General features: G+C 36.3%; 2 protein-coding genes across 8 annotated transcripts in view; both read left to right on the top strand.

Moving 5' to 3' along the window:
• Positions 1-7552: 7552 nt before the first annotated feature.
• LOC105348338 (uncharacterized) overlaps positions 7553-19976 on the top strand; it is a 33058-nt gene continuing 20634 nt past the window's right edge. For 3 of the 6 annotated variants that reach the window (XR_010711074.1, XM_066076354.1, XM_034446366.2), the window contains exons 1-2: positions 7553-7712; positions 10064-10255. Coding sequence is in view for 4 of the 6 variants with exons in the window: in XM_066076354.1 (XP_065932426.1) it covers positions 7690-7712; positions 10064-10255 (215 nt within the window). In the remaining 2 variants the exon portion in view is untranslated. Of the gene's footprint in view, positions 7713-10063; positions 10256-19976 lie in introns of those variants that run through there. The other 3 variants (XM_066076355.1, XM_066076357.1, XM_066076356.1) reach the window with 3 other exon arrangements.
• On the top strand, positions 11783-19562 carry LOC136272972 (uncharacterized). Of its 2 annotated transcripts, XM_066076352.1 has the most exons (4): positions 11783-14026; positions 14856-15182; positions 15413-15532; positions 16396-19562. In XM_066076352.1, exons 2-4 carry the CDS (start codon positions 14856-14858, stop codon positions 18286-18288), a joined length of 2340 nt encoding a protein of 779 aa, XP_065932424.1. In that variant the 5' UTR covers positions 11783-14026; the 3' UTR covers positions 18289-19562. The 2 variants fall into 2 exon arrangements, with proteins under 2 accessions (XP_065932424.1, XP_065932425.1); XM_066076353.1 differs by lacking the exon at positions 16396-19562 and having other exon boundaries at positions 11810-15182; positions 15413-16246.

A 19976-nucleotide genomic window follows, 5' to 3' on the forward strand; every position in this document is an offset into this window, starting at 1 on the left:
TATTGAACAGGGCGCAAGCCTTGTTTACATGTCAGAGAATTGTGAGCCCTGTATCTTGCTTATAACTTCACTAATGACTCTCCAATTTTATTGGTCATTGGAAATGCATTCCTAAAGCATTGTAAATAATAATCAAAGTACTGAAGTTCTGACGGGAGTTGATTTTATCGATTATAATTTATTCAAAATCAACGATATGTGATTTTGCATGGCAAGTAGTATCAGTAATCAAAATATTTCTGAGAAATTGTATGGATCCATGCAAGATTGAACTCTTGTCTTGTTCAACCAGACGCTCGGCTGTCTCGTTTATCTCCGACAAGCAAGAGAGACTCTGTTTTTGTCGGATATTAACGGAGACAGCCAAGCGTCTGGTTGAACGAGACTACATTGAACTCTAGCGTAGGAATACATACGACTTTAAAAAATATCTAAACTGTTTGTACAATTTAAAATCTTAAAATTTTCATGGTATTAATAAAAAAAAATTCTTGAAAAACAATGCTTCAAAATACATAGCATCGAATTTATCGATTATTTTCAAGAACTAAGTGTTGTCGGCGGTATTGATTTGTGCTAAGGTCCAAACACTGTTTCACTTTCGCTTTGCCCGAGTAAGTGCATACGAGAGTTGATTAAAATCAACTCCCAAAAACAGAAAAAAAAGAATTTGACCAAAATCGTGACCATGCCCCTTTAATAATATTTCATGTCATCTTGCCTTGTCACCTACATGTAAGGCAAGGGTTATGGCTGAGAAGAGGGGGGGGGGGGGTATATTGATCTTATTATTTTATTCTGCGCAGTAATTTGAAAGAAATGATTAAATTAACATAAATAGAAAAGAGAAAGAAAGAAGCTTTATATCAAAGATATTGTGAAAGCATTTGGGAAGAATTAAAGCAGTTAATAGAGTTATTTTATCTTGCTTCTTCATAAGGTAGTTATCATTCTTTCCTTGTTCATATTATGTAATTTAAATCATTGAATATAATGTAATTAAGCAGTTGTATGATCAAAAGAATTATGCAAGTTTTTTATCATTTGTAAAAAAAAAAAACCAAGTTTCTGAACTTTCTAAATAAACAAATAGACCTGTTCATATAAAGTAATACCGGGTAATTGGCTAACCAAAATCATCGCAAGTTGTAACATATTGTCTTTTACGGTACGATGTAAGTAATAATTGGTGTTCGATTATCATTATTACACAGTTAAGAGAGTCATCAGTTTGGATTAAAACAAATATATATTTATACAGCTGGAATGTTTACTGGAGGAACTAAATCGTCGAAGCGGGGTGTGACCCGATTTTCGTTCAGTTGGGCGATTTCATTCATCTTGAAAAAGGATCATAACTCGCGTGTCTTACTAAATGTACATTACTACATTTAACAATTTCTAATCAAGTGTGTTTCTTAATTTGTTAGATTTCTTCCAAAACATCCGATCCAAAGTATAATATGCATGTATGTAGCTGTTACAAAACAAATGTTAAAATACTCATCTGACCCCCTCCCCATGGATCTCTGCCAATGGATGAGTTCAATCGTTGCGTCAACGGTAATAGCAGTATCGTTTCTGCGCACTGATTAGTTGACGAGTCCGTTGGGATCATGCGAATACCCCAGAGCACACCATGTGTTAATTTACATCACAGGCACGTAGCATGGGGGGTTGGGATGAGGGGGCTGCTTTCCCCATACCAATTTTTTTCAGCAGGCACTTTTCTTAACTTTATATGATAAATGGAAAAATCATGGATCCCCCCCCCTCCACTTTTGTAGGAGCATGCAATAAACGAAACTGCAAATAAAGAATTCTAATTGAACTGAAGTTACAGCAAGGGTTTGGGGGATTTTTTGCATGAATTTGAGAATTCACCCCTTTTTAATTGCTTGTCAAGATGATTTTGATGAAGCTGCCCACACACATTCAAAAACAAAACGATTGTATACCTTTTCATATTTAATATGGTTGGAAATTTTTAAAAATGCCTTTCAGTTAATTTTGCATCTTAATATAACAAATACAATTTTAAAAAAAACGACTATTTACTCTCCAGCTTTCAAGCTTACATGCACCTATATGATATGTGTACATTCCTAAAAAAATTGAATTAATAAAATAAATGAATTTTCAGTTTTATATATATATATATATATATATATATATATATATATATATATATATATATATATATATATATATATATATATACATATATATATATATAACCAACGACACGAACAATAAAATAAAATATTGTCAAATTTTCGGGACAACCCGTCCCTTCTTCAGGACATCAAAAAAACTACATAAGAAAGAAGAAAAACATCTACAAAACTAGCACTAAACTACAAACTAAATAATTACAAACTAAATGCTAGTGCTTCTTATATATATATATATATATATATATATATATATATATATATATATATATATATATATATATATATATACACGTTCTAGATCAAAGAAAAGACCGACATTTCGTCTTAAATTTGCACGTTCCGTTTATAAATCTATGATCAGCAGCGAAAATTAAAATTCATCCTTAATAAGATAACCTAATTGATACATGCATGCTTCCATTAAATAATTTTGTTTAGTCAGGCAAGCTTTTTGGAAAGCTATTAATTGTATCAATCTTATGTTTGATCAAGAGCAGATAAGCGAAAATTCTCCTTTTTCGAAAGTTGTAAAAAGAAAAACATAGAATGAGCTTATTGTATCACAATCTATAATCTTAATTGATGTTGGATATTGACTAGACTTTTTAAAAAAATTTAACAAAAGTGGTGTTAGGAGTAGAAATAAACGCAAAAGAAGCGACCGAAAAGGGCCCTAAACCCGGTGCTAAGTGCAGTCATCCTTTGACACAATCGTGACCATGCCCTTCAAAGTTCTTGATGCTCCTATTTGTGAGATAACTATGTAAGCATTCTAAGATGTGTATATTCCACATTCACCCCTGCTAATGTGTCATTAATATTTAGACCACGTAGTGGTTTTATTTGACCCTTTCAGTTACGAAGTAAAAATCGTGTCTCGCGTTTATAGTTTACATGTGTATTTTCTAGAATCTTGGTACATGTACTTGTAGTCATATATAAAATCTAGATGTTTATTGATTTTAAACCTTATCTTCATTAATTGGTGGATACAATGAGTTTTAGAAATAAATGTGACAGTAGAAAATTTAGCTTTTTTCTGCTGTTGTAACAATTAAAATGCTTAGTAGCATTAAGGATTAAATTTCGACTATTTTATGCAGAGTTTTCCTAGAAAATGGCTCGATATACTAAGTTTTTATTCAAAACAGACGCCCATTCATTTTTAAAATCATGGTATTCCACACCAAAAGCCTCTAACATGGCTATGATTTTATCAAACAACCTATTGTTTATAATTTCAACCACGTGTAGAGTGGTTGAACACGAACGATAACTCTTTTCTGAATATCGCCCTTTAGTTTAAATAAGTCTTAATAGATTTTCATGTTTTAACATATCAAAGTAAGATATGATATAAAAACGACCAGTACTTTCGTATTTTGAGAATTTTATCCAAACACTCTGAAAAACTCCTTAAAACTCTGGAGTCTCGTGAACTTTCATTCGAGAACCTCTGGATTAATTACATACTTAATTAGCAACGATGAAGTAAAAATTCAGAACACATTCACAGGGATGAAATTGTTCAAACCACGATCACCATGCAGGCCAATACTGGGACCCCAAGAGGGGTTCAAAATTCAACAGAAACATATAAGGAAGATGTTTTAAGATCTTTAAAATACACACACACACACACACATGCACACACATAGCGAACACTTAAGTTATTTGTTTAAACAATTTTATTATATACAAGTATTATATTGCCCAAAGCGGGCGAAGACTAGCATTGGACAACATTTGCTGATATAAAGGAAAGAAAAAAACGTTTTCAAGACAAAGACAATGCGGTTGTTTCGATCAAATGATGCTGGTTTTGATTAAATGATATTTTTAAAAGTCAAAATAAAGAAAACAAAACGGATGAAGAATCAATATTCCTATCCTTTGTTATATTTAATAAGTGTTTATCGGGTACCATGCAACATTTTATGCGTTGATTATAAACTGGAACAGTAAAGTCTTGGTTGTTGTTGTGTGTCATTTAATTTTGATCAGTGGTTCAATGATACTTCATCGTTTAAAGCGGATGGGTCAACGTTTTTAGCTCACCTGAGCTGAAAGCTCAAGTGAGCTATTCTGATCACATTTTGTCCGTCGTCCGTCTGTCCGTCTGTCCGTCTGTAAACGTTTTACATTTTGAACTTCTTCTCTAAAACTGCTTATCCAATTTCAACCAAATTTGGCACAAAGCATCCTTATGGGAGGGCGAATATAAATTGCAAAAATTGAAGTCCGATCTGTATTCAAAGCAGAGAAAACCTTGAAACTGTAGAAAAAGGGGGGTGCATTTTTAAAAATCTTCTTCTCAAGAACTACCGAGGCAAATTCAACGTAGTTTAGCATAAATTATCCTTATGGGAAGGAAAATATAAATTGCAAAAATTAAGGGGTAATTTTGTTTTAAATCGAAGTTATTACGAAAATAATAATAAAGGAGAGGCGTGTTTCAATCGGGCTCGGCATCCGGTAAAATGGGTAGGCAAGACTTGGCCTGGGCAAAACAAAAGATTGGCAGTTATTAATCTGCCAATCTCATTAAAATTTCAGGATATTTGATGGACTAGTATATTTGTATTCGCTGTAGATATTGCTGCAAAATAATGCGTATTTGGAATTGACGATTGTCGATCTGCCCCGGCATTTATTTTGCCACGGCCCGGGTTTGCATACCCATTTTACCAAGACTCGTATTCCATACTTCTAAAACGAGGTTCTTTGTTTAAAGCAGCCATGACATTATACGAAAAAGGGTCGATCTGACTATGATGAATTTGCTTGTTGTGCAACAGTTCGCGTATGAAGGGAAGTTTTGAAACATGAAAAATATATTGGTGCCGATTTTGTGAAGTAAATTGAGGCTAAATATTTCAATGCGTTGGCAGTTTTCACACCTGACGTTGGTGTTAGCTTGTTCTGATTTTCGTTTCGTTTTCATTATTTATGCTTTGTAACCTGGAAACTATCGTCTGTATTTCGTGATTTTTACGTATCAAATCAATCAGAGACTTCGGTAATCAAACAGATACGTTAACTGTTTACCTGCGCAAATTAAGCAAAATCTGATGTAGGGGTACTGAAATACAATTCATTCTATCGGTAATTCGGCATTATCTTTTGCGTAATGGTAGATTAATGCAATAGGTTTTGTTGAGATGCATGGCATTTTCTCTAGTTTATTCAGTTTAAATAGAGTTTGATATCGCTTACGGAAATATGTAGGTATATCCATGTATATATATATATATATGATTCATTTCGAAAAAATAAATTGTGTTCTTTATTTGTTATACATGTAGTGCATGTTGTTTACAATTTCTATTTACTAACCATATTTGAGTGTTAAGCTTCGAATTATAAGCAAGATACAGAGATTTGCTCACAATTCTATGTTTGTACACAGATCTTAAAAGCTAAAGATTAAAAAAGTATAAAAAATTGTCAATATTTATTACGAAAATTTTCAAAATCTGTTCTTCCAGAAACCCACTTATTGAATTGTAAACTTAACATTTTTAGCTCACCTGAGGATGGGGCCACATTGGGGGGGGTCGAAGTTTAACATGAATATATAGAGTAACTCTTTAGAAATCTTCTTCTCAGAAACTAATCGGCCAGGAAAGCTAAAACTTGTGTGGATGCATCCTCAGGTAGTGTAGATTCAAAGATATGAAAATCATGACCCCTGGGGGTAGGGTGGGGCCACAATGGAGGGTCGAAGTTTAACATATGAATATAAAAAGTAATTCTTTAAAAATCTTCTTCTCAGAAACTAATCGGCCAGGAAAGCTGACACTTGTGTGGATGCATCCTTAGGTAGTGAAGATTCAAATTTGTGAAAATCATGACCCCCGAGGGTAGGGTGGGGCCAAAATAGGGGATCGACGTTTTACATAGGAATATATACAGTAAATCTTTAAAAATCTTCTTTTCAGAAACTAATCAGACAGAAAAGCTGACACTTGTGTGGATGCATCCTCAGGTAGTGTAAATTTAAAAGTTGTGAAAATCATGACCCCCGGGGGTAGGGTGGGGCCACAATGGGGGATCGAAGTTTAACATATGATTATATACAGTAAATCTTTAAAAATCTTCTTCTCAGAAACTAATTCGCCGGCAAGGCTGGAACTTGTGTGGAAGCATCCTCAGGTAGTGTAGATTCAAATTTGTGAAAATCATGACCCCTGGGGGTAGGTTGGGGCCACAATGGGGGATCGAAGTTTAACATGATTATATACAGTAAATGTTTAAAAATCTTCTTCTCAGAAACTAATTAGCCAGGAAAGCTAAAACTTGTGAGGAAGCATACTCAGGTAGTGTAGATTCAAATTTGTGAAAATCATGACCCCTGGGGGTAGGTTTGGGCCACAATGGGAGGTCGATGTTTTACATAGGAATAAACAGAGTTATTCTTTAAAAATCTTCTTCTCAGAAACTAATCAGCCAGGAAAGCTGAAACTTGTGTGAAAGCATCCTCAGGTAGTGTAGATTCAAAGTTGTGAAAATAATGATCCCCAGGGGTAGGGTGGGGCCACAATGGGGGGGGGGTCAAAGTTTAACAAAGGAATATATAGGGTAAATCTTTAAAAATCTTCTCAGAAACTAATCAGCCAGATGATTCTTTATAATTGTTAAGACTTTGGCCCCAGGACAATTCTTTGGCCTCACGAGAAGGTTCAGAGTTTGATGTACCTTTATATCCCATATTTAAACTATTGTTAGGGATCTTTTTTAGATCTGCAATACTCAACATATGATATGACTATAAAATCATCCTGTTAGAAAAGGGACTAATGATTATAAACATAAGAATGTCCAGTGGAAAATGGATTTTATTTATACAGGATTTACTTGAATTATTGTACATTGTCCAGATAGTTTGTATTATGACTCCATTGAGCTGATTTTATCATACCGCTTGTTCCTCATGTGAGCGATGTGGCCCATGGGCCTCTTGTTAACGTTCTGACAACTGGGCCAGTTTAATATGCGAATTTCACTTTTAAAAAAGCGTAACAAATCATCCCTTGTAAACCAAAATAGTTATTTTTTTTTAAAAGGAAGCTAGCAATTACTGAGTTTTGATCAAGAGTTGGGCAATGAAATGACATATTTGACGAAAACAATTCACTCGATCAGTAGTTTCAAGTACATGTATAATCACTTCGAGAAAAAGTAATATTGTAGACATAGTGTCATACGATCACATTGTTCTCTGGATTTCATGCATTAGAATTAGGTTTTCCTTAAAAATATATAACCATACAAAGTACACCTTTTATCATTCTTGCAAAAAATCACGCACATTTGCGCACTCTTAAATGTTTATTTCATACCCGATTTATACCGTTTTAAAATCAAACTTTGTGACATTTAAACTTGTTATCCTGACGGCTGCAAACCTTTGTATTTATTTTGTTGTATAAAACAAGCACTGGCACGTACGTATTGCGGAAGTTTTTTAAATGGAATATTCTTGGTAATATCCACACAGTCACTGGAAGCAATGGCTTCAGATGATCAAGAGAGGTAAAATGACATTTCTATTTTATTTCATTTTGGGGTTTTATATGTTACACTGCAAATTATAAACTGTCGATTACAAGTACAAAATGAAACAACAAACTGAAAGTACGTAATTATGGGAAAAGGTACTTCGTGTATGTAAATAACCCCTTCCCCCGCCCTTTTCCCTATCTATCTTTATCCATATTACAGTTGAGGTATGATTAACACTATTATTAACACTTTTGTTAACGTTGCTTTTTAGAGATTGACTCCCAAATTCACATGGGTAATAAAACCATTTATTGACAACAAACAAGGGGTGGCATCTAATTACAATTCCTGTGCAAATGCAACGTTACTGAAAAAAACTTTAAGAGCGGATGGTCAGGGAGATGTTATACAGTCCCTGAAATATTCTACTTTCCCATTACATGTATTGTATTTGTTCACCGTTCGCTCATACCATAGTGTGTTCAACTTCAGTTTCACCATTCACAGAGCGTTCAGCGTTCGCTCACGGTGCGTACATTATTATCTCAATGTTGTTTTCTTTTGTTACATGTAACAGCGTTATTTATTAACGCATTGAATCAGTTTATCTTGTTTGCCAAGAGTTATTTTTCAAATTAAAGAAATTGTAATTTCCTTACATTACACTATGTGTCAACTAATATAAGTCTCTAGCTTTATTAGCTCACCTGAACCGAAGGTTCAAGTGAGCTATTCTAATCACCTGTTGCCCGCCCAGCTGTCAGTCTGTCTGTATGTAAACCTTTCACATGTTTGACTTCTTCTGTAGAACCACTGGGCCAAATCGAATCAAACTTGGTATAAAGCATCCTTATGAATTCATGAACAACAGCAAAAATGTTAATGTTTTACAAAAGATGATCCCTGTTTACAATGGAATAATATTTCTTTAGATGAGCAAGTTTTTTTTAAAAGATTGTACTTGTCATATATAATGACCTCCTAATTCGCTGTCGATTACCTAATCTAGGCCTTTTAATGAACACAATATTGAAGAAAAATGCGCCTCGAAGTGGGAACACCTGTGCCTTTAAACATACTGTCTCTTACAATGTGAATTGTATTAAATTACATAATCAAAGGGTTTTGTTGGTTTATTTAATTTTCCCTTGGTGCAGGGAACAGCTCAGATACACACTGTGCTGTCACCTGCACCAAGGAAAAAACGTTCTGGTCTATTGACTGTTCAGGCATTAAATAATTGTAATATATACTATATAGGCAAACAGTAGTATAGCAGGGGCCAATCTCTGATACGCAACAAAAATAAGTTTACTAATTAAAATAATTTATCCCCATCGAAAAAGGGCTGTGGGTAGTAAACATGTATCAGTGTTAAATGAATTAGTTACATAGTCAAGTAGTACGAGGTTTAACAATGCCATCTCTCTCTCTCTCTCTCTCTCTCTCTCTCTCTCTCTCTCTCACACACACACACACACACACACACGCACACACACTCTATATTTAGCAACGAGACAATATAACAAATGTGGAAAATTGTATTAAAACATTGATGTACACTGATTTGGGAGAAGTAAACGTCAGACAATGACTGAAAAAATTGAAAATATTCTCTTTGTGTAATACGTATGCATAGAGAAAACACGAAACAAAATGTATTTAAGGTGTGTCCCTACCTGGTTTTGTTGTGATAGTACACAACAAAACTGAGTAAATAAATAAATACAAACATAGGTTTGCTATTGGTTAAGTTATTAGCAACGCATTGGAAAGGTTGAAAGTTACAGGTAACTTTTCACTTTCTGCCAAAAAAAAGTGTGAAAGGGTAGAACAAAACATACAATTGCAGAAAAAATACGATTGGATTCGACTGTAGACAATTGTTTAAAAATAATTTATGTGCCCCCAAAAGAATCAAAACTCTCCAAGAAAACCATACTTCTGGAAGAACTCCCCCTTCTGTACAGAATATTCGTCGTTTTATATATACTCGTCTCCTGTTTTTGCAAAGCTCTACGAGAAAATTGGTAATTTTACAACGTACGGTGCGTGCAACGCATGAATTATTCCCAAAATAAAACCAAGCATGCGCGGATCATAAAAAAATTTCCAAGAGGGTCCGAGGGATAATTGTGTTTTCTAGGGAAGTCAGCATATTAAATTTTGCGATAATTTTACTATGTAAATTTAATATACATTTTCATTTAACAGGTGGGGGGGGGGGGTGTCGGGATCCCTCTAGATCCGTGCATGCCAATTCCTATTTTTCTGACAGTGTAACCCCCAATGAAAACACAATGCTGATCACAAAACACGATATATTTAGTAGAAATTTACATTCATGTGAAAACGAGCACAAAGTCTTTACTTCTATTCAGCTCAACGTCAGAAGAAAGCTTTGTGAATTGGATTGAGAGGTCCTTTAAGCACCTTAACGTAGTCGTCGAGTCCCAAATAATAGATAACATCGACATGGATTGGCCAGAAGTACCAGTGGAAAGCGGCTATCGGGATATCATCAAGCAGAAAATTGAAAATCTTTCTAAAAATTGGAAAGATTACTTGGAGCGGTAATTCTCAATTCTTCATTAAAAATAATAAGATGGGTGGATAAGGCGTGTAAAATGCAGATACACAGACGAATAATATACTGAAAAATTAAATTATCAATAAATCTGATATATATATATATATATATATATATATATATATATATATATATATATATATATATATATATATATTTTTTTTTAATTACTCAAAACAATATACATTTAACAAATCATCGACCATTGTGCATAATTAAAAACAATAATTAAAGAAATAAGTTTGCTTAATGAAAAAAACTGACAGCAAATCCTAATCAGGCTGAAATTGCATTTTAAGTGTAAAATGGTCAAATTAAATGGGCCATAACTCAGAGGGATGAATACTGACCCCCATTATATTTGTATTTTTTAAGTATGTTTTGTGTACAAATTTAAATGATACACTTCTCAAGAAATTCTTGATACATTGAGGAGTGGGATACCTTATGCATATCAAAACCCCAAATAGTGTAGGTTTTTAGAACTTCAAGGCCTTTACTTTTGTAACGGAATGTGAGAAATAAAGATGGACCAGACCGGGATTCGAACCCGGGCCCCCTGAACCCTAGTCAGATGCTCTACCAACTGATCTATCTTACGCTGGTGTTCGAAATGGTCTGACCGTCACAATTTTATAAAGTGGGCCAGTGCTCCGTATTTGTATCATTTTATTTTCCAGCAATTTAACGTTTAGAAAAAATACTATAAGTCCGTAAATTCGGTATAATCACTAGATTTAGCTACGTAGCTTGATTTACCTACATAACTTTATTTACCTGCCTGACGTATATTTATTTAGCTACCTTTATGCAGTTTTGCTTTTTATGTAAAACGGCCAAAAAGTCGCAAGGAACTATCAACCTATATTGCACTATGTAGTTTTATAAAAGCTACACAGAGCAAAAATACTTAAAACATTGCTGCTTTTGAGCAGTTTTAAGGGGGATGTGCGGCCATCTTGAACATTTGAGGATACGATTGTAAACATTTCTTGAACTGGTTTGTTACAGCCCATTCTATCTTTATTTCCTCCCATAGGAGATTGCATGAAGAAAAACATTTTAACACAAATTATAGATACAGCACATGAGTGACAAATTAATAGAAGTTATAGTGAAAAAAGGAATATTATTAAATATGTACATTGCAATTACTGGCGGAAATATATTACTTCCGATTTACTAGAATGGTAAGTTTGTTGAGTAAACTTCAAGTGTCTGTATTACCATGCAGCCGCAACCCTTAGGAAACGGAAATTAAGGATGTGCAGGCTGCGCTGGTTGTGATATGAGACGGTGACGGAGAGAAGTCTTAATCCTAGTAGGAATAAAGAGAGGTCTTGTGGACAAAGGCCGCAAAGTTCGGCGCTAAGTGAAATGTCAAAGTCCTCAATCACTGTGTTCCACCAAGTGTCTCGGAGAGCAACGGTTCCTAGGCAGACGGTCGAGATGTGCTGAAACACATTGATGAAGCAACTGCCACACATAGTACATACTGCCAGAGGTAAGGTTGGAAGACTCCATAGCTTGACAACGAATTTACAGAGTTCTATTTCGTGTATGTTGGATGGAAATTTCCAAATAGCAAACAGGGGTCTTCCTGCGTTTATGGTGTTAAATAAGATGAAGTCGGGGTCAGAGAGCATGCGCTGACGCCTGGAGTCGATGTGGAGGTTTGTTACAGCTGCCTTGACAGTTTTATTCCAGAGATCCTTAGGGGGAAGTAGCCAACTTGCAGGTAAAACAAGAGATGTTGAGTGAGATTGTATCTAGCCAAAATGTTGATAACGTCGTGAATGTATCCAAACTGTTTGCGCTCAGGTGAGTTGATGTAAGAAAAGAGTCGGTGAAGAAAAATCTTAGTAGTAAGAGTTTGGGTGTCCAGATTGCATAGGCGGCTGAAGAATCGAAAGTTCATTTATTCAATTTCAGATGTTATTGGTAGAGGCCCAAGGAGTGATTCGCATATGTCGGATCTGGTATTCTTTGGAAGACCAATTGCATGTTTGCAGATAAAATGCTGAAGAGTGTTCAGATCTTGCAGATCTTTTTTGCGTAGGTCATACGAGAGTTCACAGCCATACACGATGTAAGGGAGAACAACTCTGGTGTAAAGCCGTGATATGGTATTGAAATGTTCACGTATTTTAAGGCAAAGTAGGCTTGTCGTCTTTTTCTACAGGCGTTAGCGATTTTCTCAGTATGGACAAGTTTTGAGTGAAGGTGAATACCAAAGTGATTATAAGTATTAGACAGGTAGACAGGTTATGTACCTAGAAACCACGTAACAGGCGAATGATTATTAGGTGGTGAGGGGGTGAACGGAGAACACTTGACTTGCTTGCATTAAACTTGAATCTCCAGTTCGAAGAATATTTGAATGCTGTGGTGAGAATATTTTGGATGGCTGCAGGAGATAAAGCTATGCATGAGAAATGGTTCGCAAGGGTAGGGTTGAAGCTTGTCATACTATAGATACCCATATTTGGACTCTTTCTTGAAGCAGGTCATTAATGAAAACTAGGTACAGAAGAGTTGAGAGGATTCCGCCTTGACGAACTCCTTGCGAAACGGGAAACCAGGATGATCTTGTTTGGTTTACTACCACAGAGCATGAGGTGTTGGTGTGACAGTCGTCAATAAGAGTCCACAGACGTCCTGAAACACCAAGGCGATGTAACTTGTACATTAGGTCATGCCTCCAGACTGTGTCGAATGCTTTCTGTGTATCTAGGAAAGCGACATATACGGGACTACAAAGTTCTATGTTGTGACAGAAAGTTTCTTGTAAGTTAAAGGATGCCGTAAGGCAACCTAACTTTGGCTGAAATCCTTGCTGTTGAGGGTTCGGGAAATCACCAGTAGATAATACATAGGTTTTAGTTCTTAAAAGTAACAGTTTTTCGAAAATCTTTAGAAAGCAAGAGAGTAAGGCTATTGGTCTGTAACTGTCTGGGATTTCCTTGGTTTGTTGCTCCCTTTGTGTATAGGGACGATTATGTCTTTTTCCAAGAATCAGGAATTTGGCCAATTTTAATCAATGAGTTAAACAGATGAAGTATGCACAGTTTGAGTTCTAATCCTCCGTGGATTACATGCTCATTCTGGATAAGTTTTATTCCTGGAGCTTTTCTGAGTTTCAAATCACGGATTATCAGCGAGATTTCGTCGATGGTGACTTCACCTCCTGGGTTAGCAGTTTCATGGATTTATAAGAGTGTTATATGTTATAGTAGAAGTCGGAATTGAATGAGTCATCGTCATTCGAGTTGTACACGTTTTCAAAGTGTTGAGCGAATGCGTTAGCTATGTCGCCAGGGTCAGAAAAAATCATGTTACCAAGTTCTATTTCTGAACACACACGGGAACTGCGAGGACGCTGTCGTTTGAGTTTCCAGAATAGTCGGACATCGCATTCGGCAGCTTCGTCGATATCCTTAAAGACCTTAGTCATGAAGCTGTCATGTGCAGTTTGAAGCTCGTTGCGGAACTCTCTTTTAGCGCGCTTATAGTTCTTTTAAGACTCGTGACACTTTCAGCGTGGTCGACCTTCACTAATCCATATCCTGCGTTTTTGTCGTTCCATGTCGTGCAGCTGCTTTACTTCCGGTGTCCATTCCGGTTTTAGGTAAGGTTTGGATCCCCACTGAGAACTGCTGATAACGAGTAGCATCATCACTTGCCGATTTGCGGAGAGAGCTTCCAGACGTGTTTTTAACAGCTATATTTGACCACAGATTGAAACTTCTTCAAGGTATGTTAAGATATGTTGATTAAAAATGCATCTGCGTTGAGGTGGATGTATAATGTATAGTGATTTGAAATCATGATTAAATCCACGTTGAGGTGGATGTTTTGTTTAATTGAAGAAAAAAAAAAGTTAACAATTGAATGCCACATAAGGTGGAAATATAAGTCATTATGAAATTTGTGATTAGAACCACGTTGAGGTGAATGTCTTGTTTATTCAGAAGGAAAACATTTAATAAATATAAATACCACACGCGGAGGTGTGTAATGTTAATCCACATTGTGGTGGAAATGGAGTCTGAGATACTAGTATAGAAGAGACGATAGAAATAAAATGGCATTTTGAGAACACGTTCAGTCCACGTTGAGGTGGTTGTAAGTTTGATGCTTGAGAAAATGTGATGATGATGATGATGAAAGTGTGTCTACGGTGAGGAAAAAATTAAAATCACGTGGAGGTGGTTCATAATGTCAGTTCAGTTGAGGACTAATAGCTTGAAAATAAAGAGAGAGGAGAAGAGAAAAATCGCGTAGGAAATTACATGAAAATGTTAATTACTTTAATAAAGTGAGTCCAAGTTTAATGTATGAGAGAGAGAGAGAGAGAGAGAGAGAGAGAGAGAGAGAGAGAGAGAATTTGTTTAGTAAAAGCTGGTATACTGATGAAAATTTCATATTAAGTAGAATGTTCACATAATTTAATATAGTGATAAAAGCGTGATAAGTCATTTAAGTATATTTGTGATGAGACAAGATTGGGATCTATATAGTGTAACTAGTTTCAAGATAAAGTTTGAATGGCTATTTAATTGGTTTCTTTTACATTTGTTTAGATGCCGCCACCTGCGGTCTTACGAAAGAGACATACGTTAACGGGGAAAGACATTTTCCCGTTGATTAAACGTGTAAGAGGAGCAGAGGGCCCAGCGGGACCTTTAGCCAGACTAAAGATGAACGCCCCAACGGAGACAATGACCATCAGTGAGATGAAGACGGCATTCAGAGAGCTGTCTGGGGAGTCTCTTGAAGAATGCCTCCAGATGGTTGGAGATACTGCCAATATTGAGGAGGGCATGAAAAAATTATTGCACTATGCAATAATTTATGCTAATGAGGTGGGCCAGCCGGATGGTCAAGACATCAGTCAAGATGAGCAGCAGGTAAAAAACATGACTGTATATATTTTAGCAAAGGGAATGGCGGATGACCGACAATGTATTTGAAAGTTGTAAAAAAAAAAAAAAAATGACATAGAGCGCAGCACAATATGATCTTACTATAATTTAATATAAGAAGTATAATGGTGATTAGTATAATATGAAGTATTCACTCAATGTGTTGTTCGCATATGTTTACCATATATGACTTAATAAAGTGTATCAATATTCAGGTTGGTGAGCCGCAGGCCAAAAAACAAAAGAAGGAGCATGCTCTGGAAAAAAGAATTGAAGAACTCGAACAATCAAAGAGGAACGAGGGAGAAGAGGAGTTGAAAAGCCTGAAAGCAAAGGTGAGGGGCCTGTGTATGCAGACGGAACCAAGCGTCCCGTTGATTCTTGTCCTTGTTGAGGAGTTAGCAAGTACCGCCCGAAAAATGAACAGCGATGATGCGGCAATCTTCGAGGAATTAGCGAGACAAGCTAACTGTAATAAAGAAAAGCTAGATATCCCGTCATTCTGTTTAAGTGTTCTGGGGGGAAAAGCTACAGATGTGGTAGGAAAAGCGTTATCAAAAGCGTTGAAAGTAAAGTCAGAGTGTGGTGAAAGTAGCGTATTGGGGAAGGTTCAGGCAACACATCAGTCTCCCATGTTGAACCTATATTCACAACCACCACAAGCTTACTGGGGGTTTGGGCAGGGGAATTTTGTACCACAAATGTACCCGTATGGGGGTGTAACGGGATATGGTGGATATAGGAAATACCAGCGAGGCTCAGGTAGAGGTCAGTCATCAAGAGGAAATTGTCTGTTTTGCGGTGGGCCTGACCATTATGTCCGTGATTGTATGAAAATGAAAGCAGCGAGAGGAAAGTAATATGATAAGGACATGGAAACCATATGTTACGTTGCTTACGCAAGATCTATTAAACATTTTGTATAAAAGTATGTCCATTAAAATGTTAATGGTAGTTTTATGAGTTACTAAAAATTTAATTTTGACTGTAATTGTTCAATAAAGAACTATATTTGTATGAATAAAACACTTGATGAATATTGACTTACATCAATTTGTGTTCCTTTAACCTAATATCCAGGGACTCTGACGCCCTAGTGAGCTTGCTCACGTGGATTGCAGGTTGGGAATCCTATCCTTAGTGTTATTCAAAGAGATGCTCTCTGTGAATTAAAATTTTATTCTTTGTTCCTTAACAGGACTTTGAGATTGAAATCCCAGAATGGGAAAAATGTGATTCCTTTGATCCGGAGAAAAGTGTTTTGGAAAAGAGAGGGCATCCTACGTGGATAACACTGAAGGAAAGCGATTCCAAACCTGCAGTCCACGTAAATGAACAATTTCTTTTATATGATAAGAATGAAACGTTTAACGATCTGGTTGTACGAAATCCAGATACATTTGTTTCTGGCGAAATTCACAATTGTCCAAGTGCTTGGTTAGATGTTACAAAAAGAAAATCAGATAACATGTCTGAAACAGTGCAAACTTGGGTAGAATCGGGAATTGATGCACTGTCGTTCATGCGATCGTTTAAAGGGAATTATAAAGGAAGACCATTTGATTCAGATATTCCGCCAAAGCAGTTTTTTCCTAATGCGCCATCTTGCAAATCGTATACGTCGTTCATTAGGGGAGAAATAAACGAAAGGTTAAAAAATGGGTCATTTCGATTATGGGGTAAGGTAGGCGAGTGCTCTCTTCCAAAGGTGATAATGCCGTTGACTGTTGAACCCAGTAAACCGAGACTCTGCCATGATGCACGCTTTATCAACCTATGGACTCGAGATTTGCCTTTTAGTCTTGACACTCTGAAAGACGTCCATAGGTTGGTCGAAAAGGACGCACATATGATTTGTTGTGATGAGAAATCGGGATATGATCATATAAAACTTACAAGAGAATCGGAAGAGTATTTTGGAGTTCAATTTGGGGGTTGGGTTTTCACATACACTACTCTGTCATTCGGTTGGAAAGCCTCCCCGTACATATATCAAATGCTAGGCATGCAAGTAACGTCATTGTTCAGAGATCAGGGTTTAAACACAATTCAGTACATTGATGACCGATTTATGGTATTTAATTCAAAAACGAGCAGTAAAATGGCAAATTCTCTAACTACAATTGATAGTCCAATTAAGATGGTCTCGATGGTTGTGACCAGTTTGACAACTCTTGGGTATACTCTAGCACTCAAAAAGTGTCAGTTGATTCCGTCCACTTTGGTTAGGTATTTGGGGTTTTATGTGGATTCCAAAAAACAAGCTTATCTATTACCTAATGACAAGAAAGAAAAATTTATGGCTTTAAGAGAAACAATTTTAAGCTATGAGAATGTTGATGTTAGAACGTTGCAAAGGTTTGCTGGAAAATGTGTATCAATGTCGTTAGTCATACCTGGAGCAAAACTATATACACGTGAGATAAATGCAGCTATTTCCATAGGTTTGAGAAACAGTAGGAAAATTAAGATGAGTGGGGCGTTACTTGAGGAGGTGAAATATTGGCGTTTTGTCGATGGTTGGAAAGGTTGTGCTCCATGGAGGCCAGAGAGGCACTTGCAAGTGTCCATCTCAACAGATGCTTCTTTATATCGTTATGGGGTAGCAATCATGTCTGGGAAAGATAAAGGTGAGGCGTTCGGTGATTTTTGGGCAAAGGGAGATATTAGGCCAATTCATCAGAAGGAGGCAACGGCTGTTTTAAAAGCTTTACAATCTTTGAAGTTGGATGTTCAAGATCATAGAGTGGATTTATTTGTTGATAATATGGCGGTGGTATGTGCTTGGGAAAATCAAGGATCGAGGGATGTTCAGTTGTCAGCAATCATGAAGGAAATTTTTCAGATGGTTTGCGTTTTGAATGTGGATTTAAAAATGCATTACGTTGAGTCAAAATCTAATCTAGCGGATTATCCCTCAAGGAAAATTTCTTATGTCGATAGCATGTTAAGTGTTGCGACATGGGGTTTGGTTGATAGTGCATTTGGGCCACATACTGTGGATCTAATGGCGACTGATTCGAATGTAATGAGAGATTCGGAAGGAGTACCATTACGCCACTTTACGCAATACCCATCCCCTCAGGCTTAATGACTTAAAATCTCGGGAAGAGGAGTCGAAACAGACAAAGAGAAGGAAAAGTTTAGAAGTTCGTTTTAAAAAATTTCTGTTAGCTCTACCACATACACCAACAATTATGTCAGTTACACCGAAAGATATTTGTAGATTTTTAGTGTGGAATGATAAGTTTGGGAAGACCCAAATCCATGGAATGTCATGTCCACATATTGGAGAGTTTGGCATACATCGATGTGGATGCGCGATAAGATTAGCGGCTGGGACAGTGCATGGCATGGTACAGAGTCTATCTGAAATTTTGTGTAGACATGGTAGGGGTCGTTCATGGGATGTTGGTACATGCAGCGGCAACCCGTGCATGTCTCCGGAAGTTCAAAGCTATCAAAAATCTTGTAAAGATGAGCAAGCTAAATCTCGCATTTTACCAAAACAAGCCAAACCAATATTTTTGGGGAAATTGCAAAAAATAGCTACATACATTGACAGAGAGTTGTCTAGACATGATTTATCTTTAAGAGAAAAATTTGTGCTTGTGAGAGACCAAGCTGTGTTTAAATTACAATTTTTTGCTGGCGATAGAGCAAGTGATATTTCTAACATTTTGTCTCAAGAGGTTAAGAAACTTCCAAACTCGTCAGGGTTCGCGTTTAATCATACGTATGGGAAAACATTTCGAGGAGATGGAAAATGTAACACTTTTGTCATTAAAAGGTCTGAGGATAAAATAATATGTCCTGTTTTGGGTTTGGAACACTATTATAAATGGACAAGTGATAATGGAATTAACATAAGTTTGGGTTACTTGTTTAGACCTGTTACGGAAAAAGGGAGGGTTTTAGATAAAAAATTGGAATATTCAGCGATATATGAAAGGTTAAAATGCTACTTAATTACACTGGGAATAGATGAAGGAGAGACGCCGCACAGTTTACGGGGAGGTTTTGCTATCACAATGGCAGTGTCGGGTGCGGTCAAGGGCCCCGGCGAGCTTATGCAACATGTAGGATGGTCAACGGAGAGTTCGGCACATTATTACAGTAGGTCAAAATCTTTGACGGACGCGAGTAGAGTAGCAGGAAATATTGCCAAGATTACAAGTGACAGGGAGGATATAGAATCATTTTATAAAACACATGGGGATATTTCTTCATTGTCACCAGCCTTTGATTAGATGTGTTTGTTACTGAAATATGTCATGAATATGTGTATTGTTTAAACAATTGTACATTGTTTTCTTTTGTGATGATTATATGCAAAATACCTGCATAAATACAAAACTCAATTGATTTGAAATTTGTTTATTATATTTAAGATTGAGTGTTGGGAGAGGTTATAGTATATAATAAGAACAATATGGTTCTAAAACGGTGAAAGCAATTCGGTCAAGGAAGATTCTTTAATTCTGATTCCAACCCAGTACTTAATATAGAAGTGCGTATGAGGTTCAGACAGTTAACAGTGGGGATATATTAAGATCCCCACTGAGAACTGCTGATAACGAGTAGCATCATCACTTGCCGATTTGCGGAAGGAGTGGACGGTAGGGCGTTTTTATCAGATGTTCAATATAGAGTGAAAAAAAAAAAAAAAAAAAAAAAAAAAAGAGAAACTGGATCTTGTACGTTCTTCTTTTCTGATTCCAACCCAGTACTTAATATAGAAGTGCGTATGAGGTTCAGACAGTTAACAGTGGGGATATA

The sequence above is a fragment of the Magallana gigas genome, chromosome 2 (genome assembly GCF_963853765.1).
Source record: "Magallana gigas chromosome 2, xbMagGiga1.1, whole genome shotgun sequence".
Taxonomy (NCBI): Eukaryota; Metazoa; Mollusca; class Bivalvia; order Ostreida; family Ostreidae; genus Magallana; species Magallana gigas.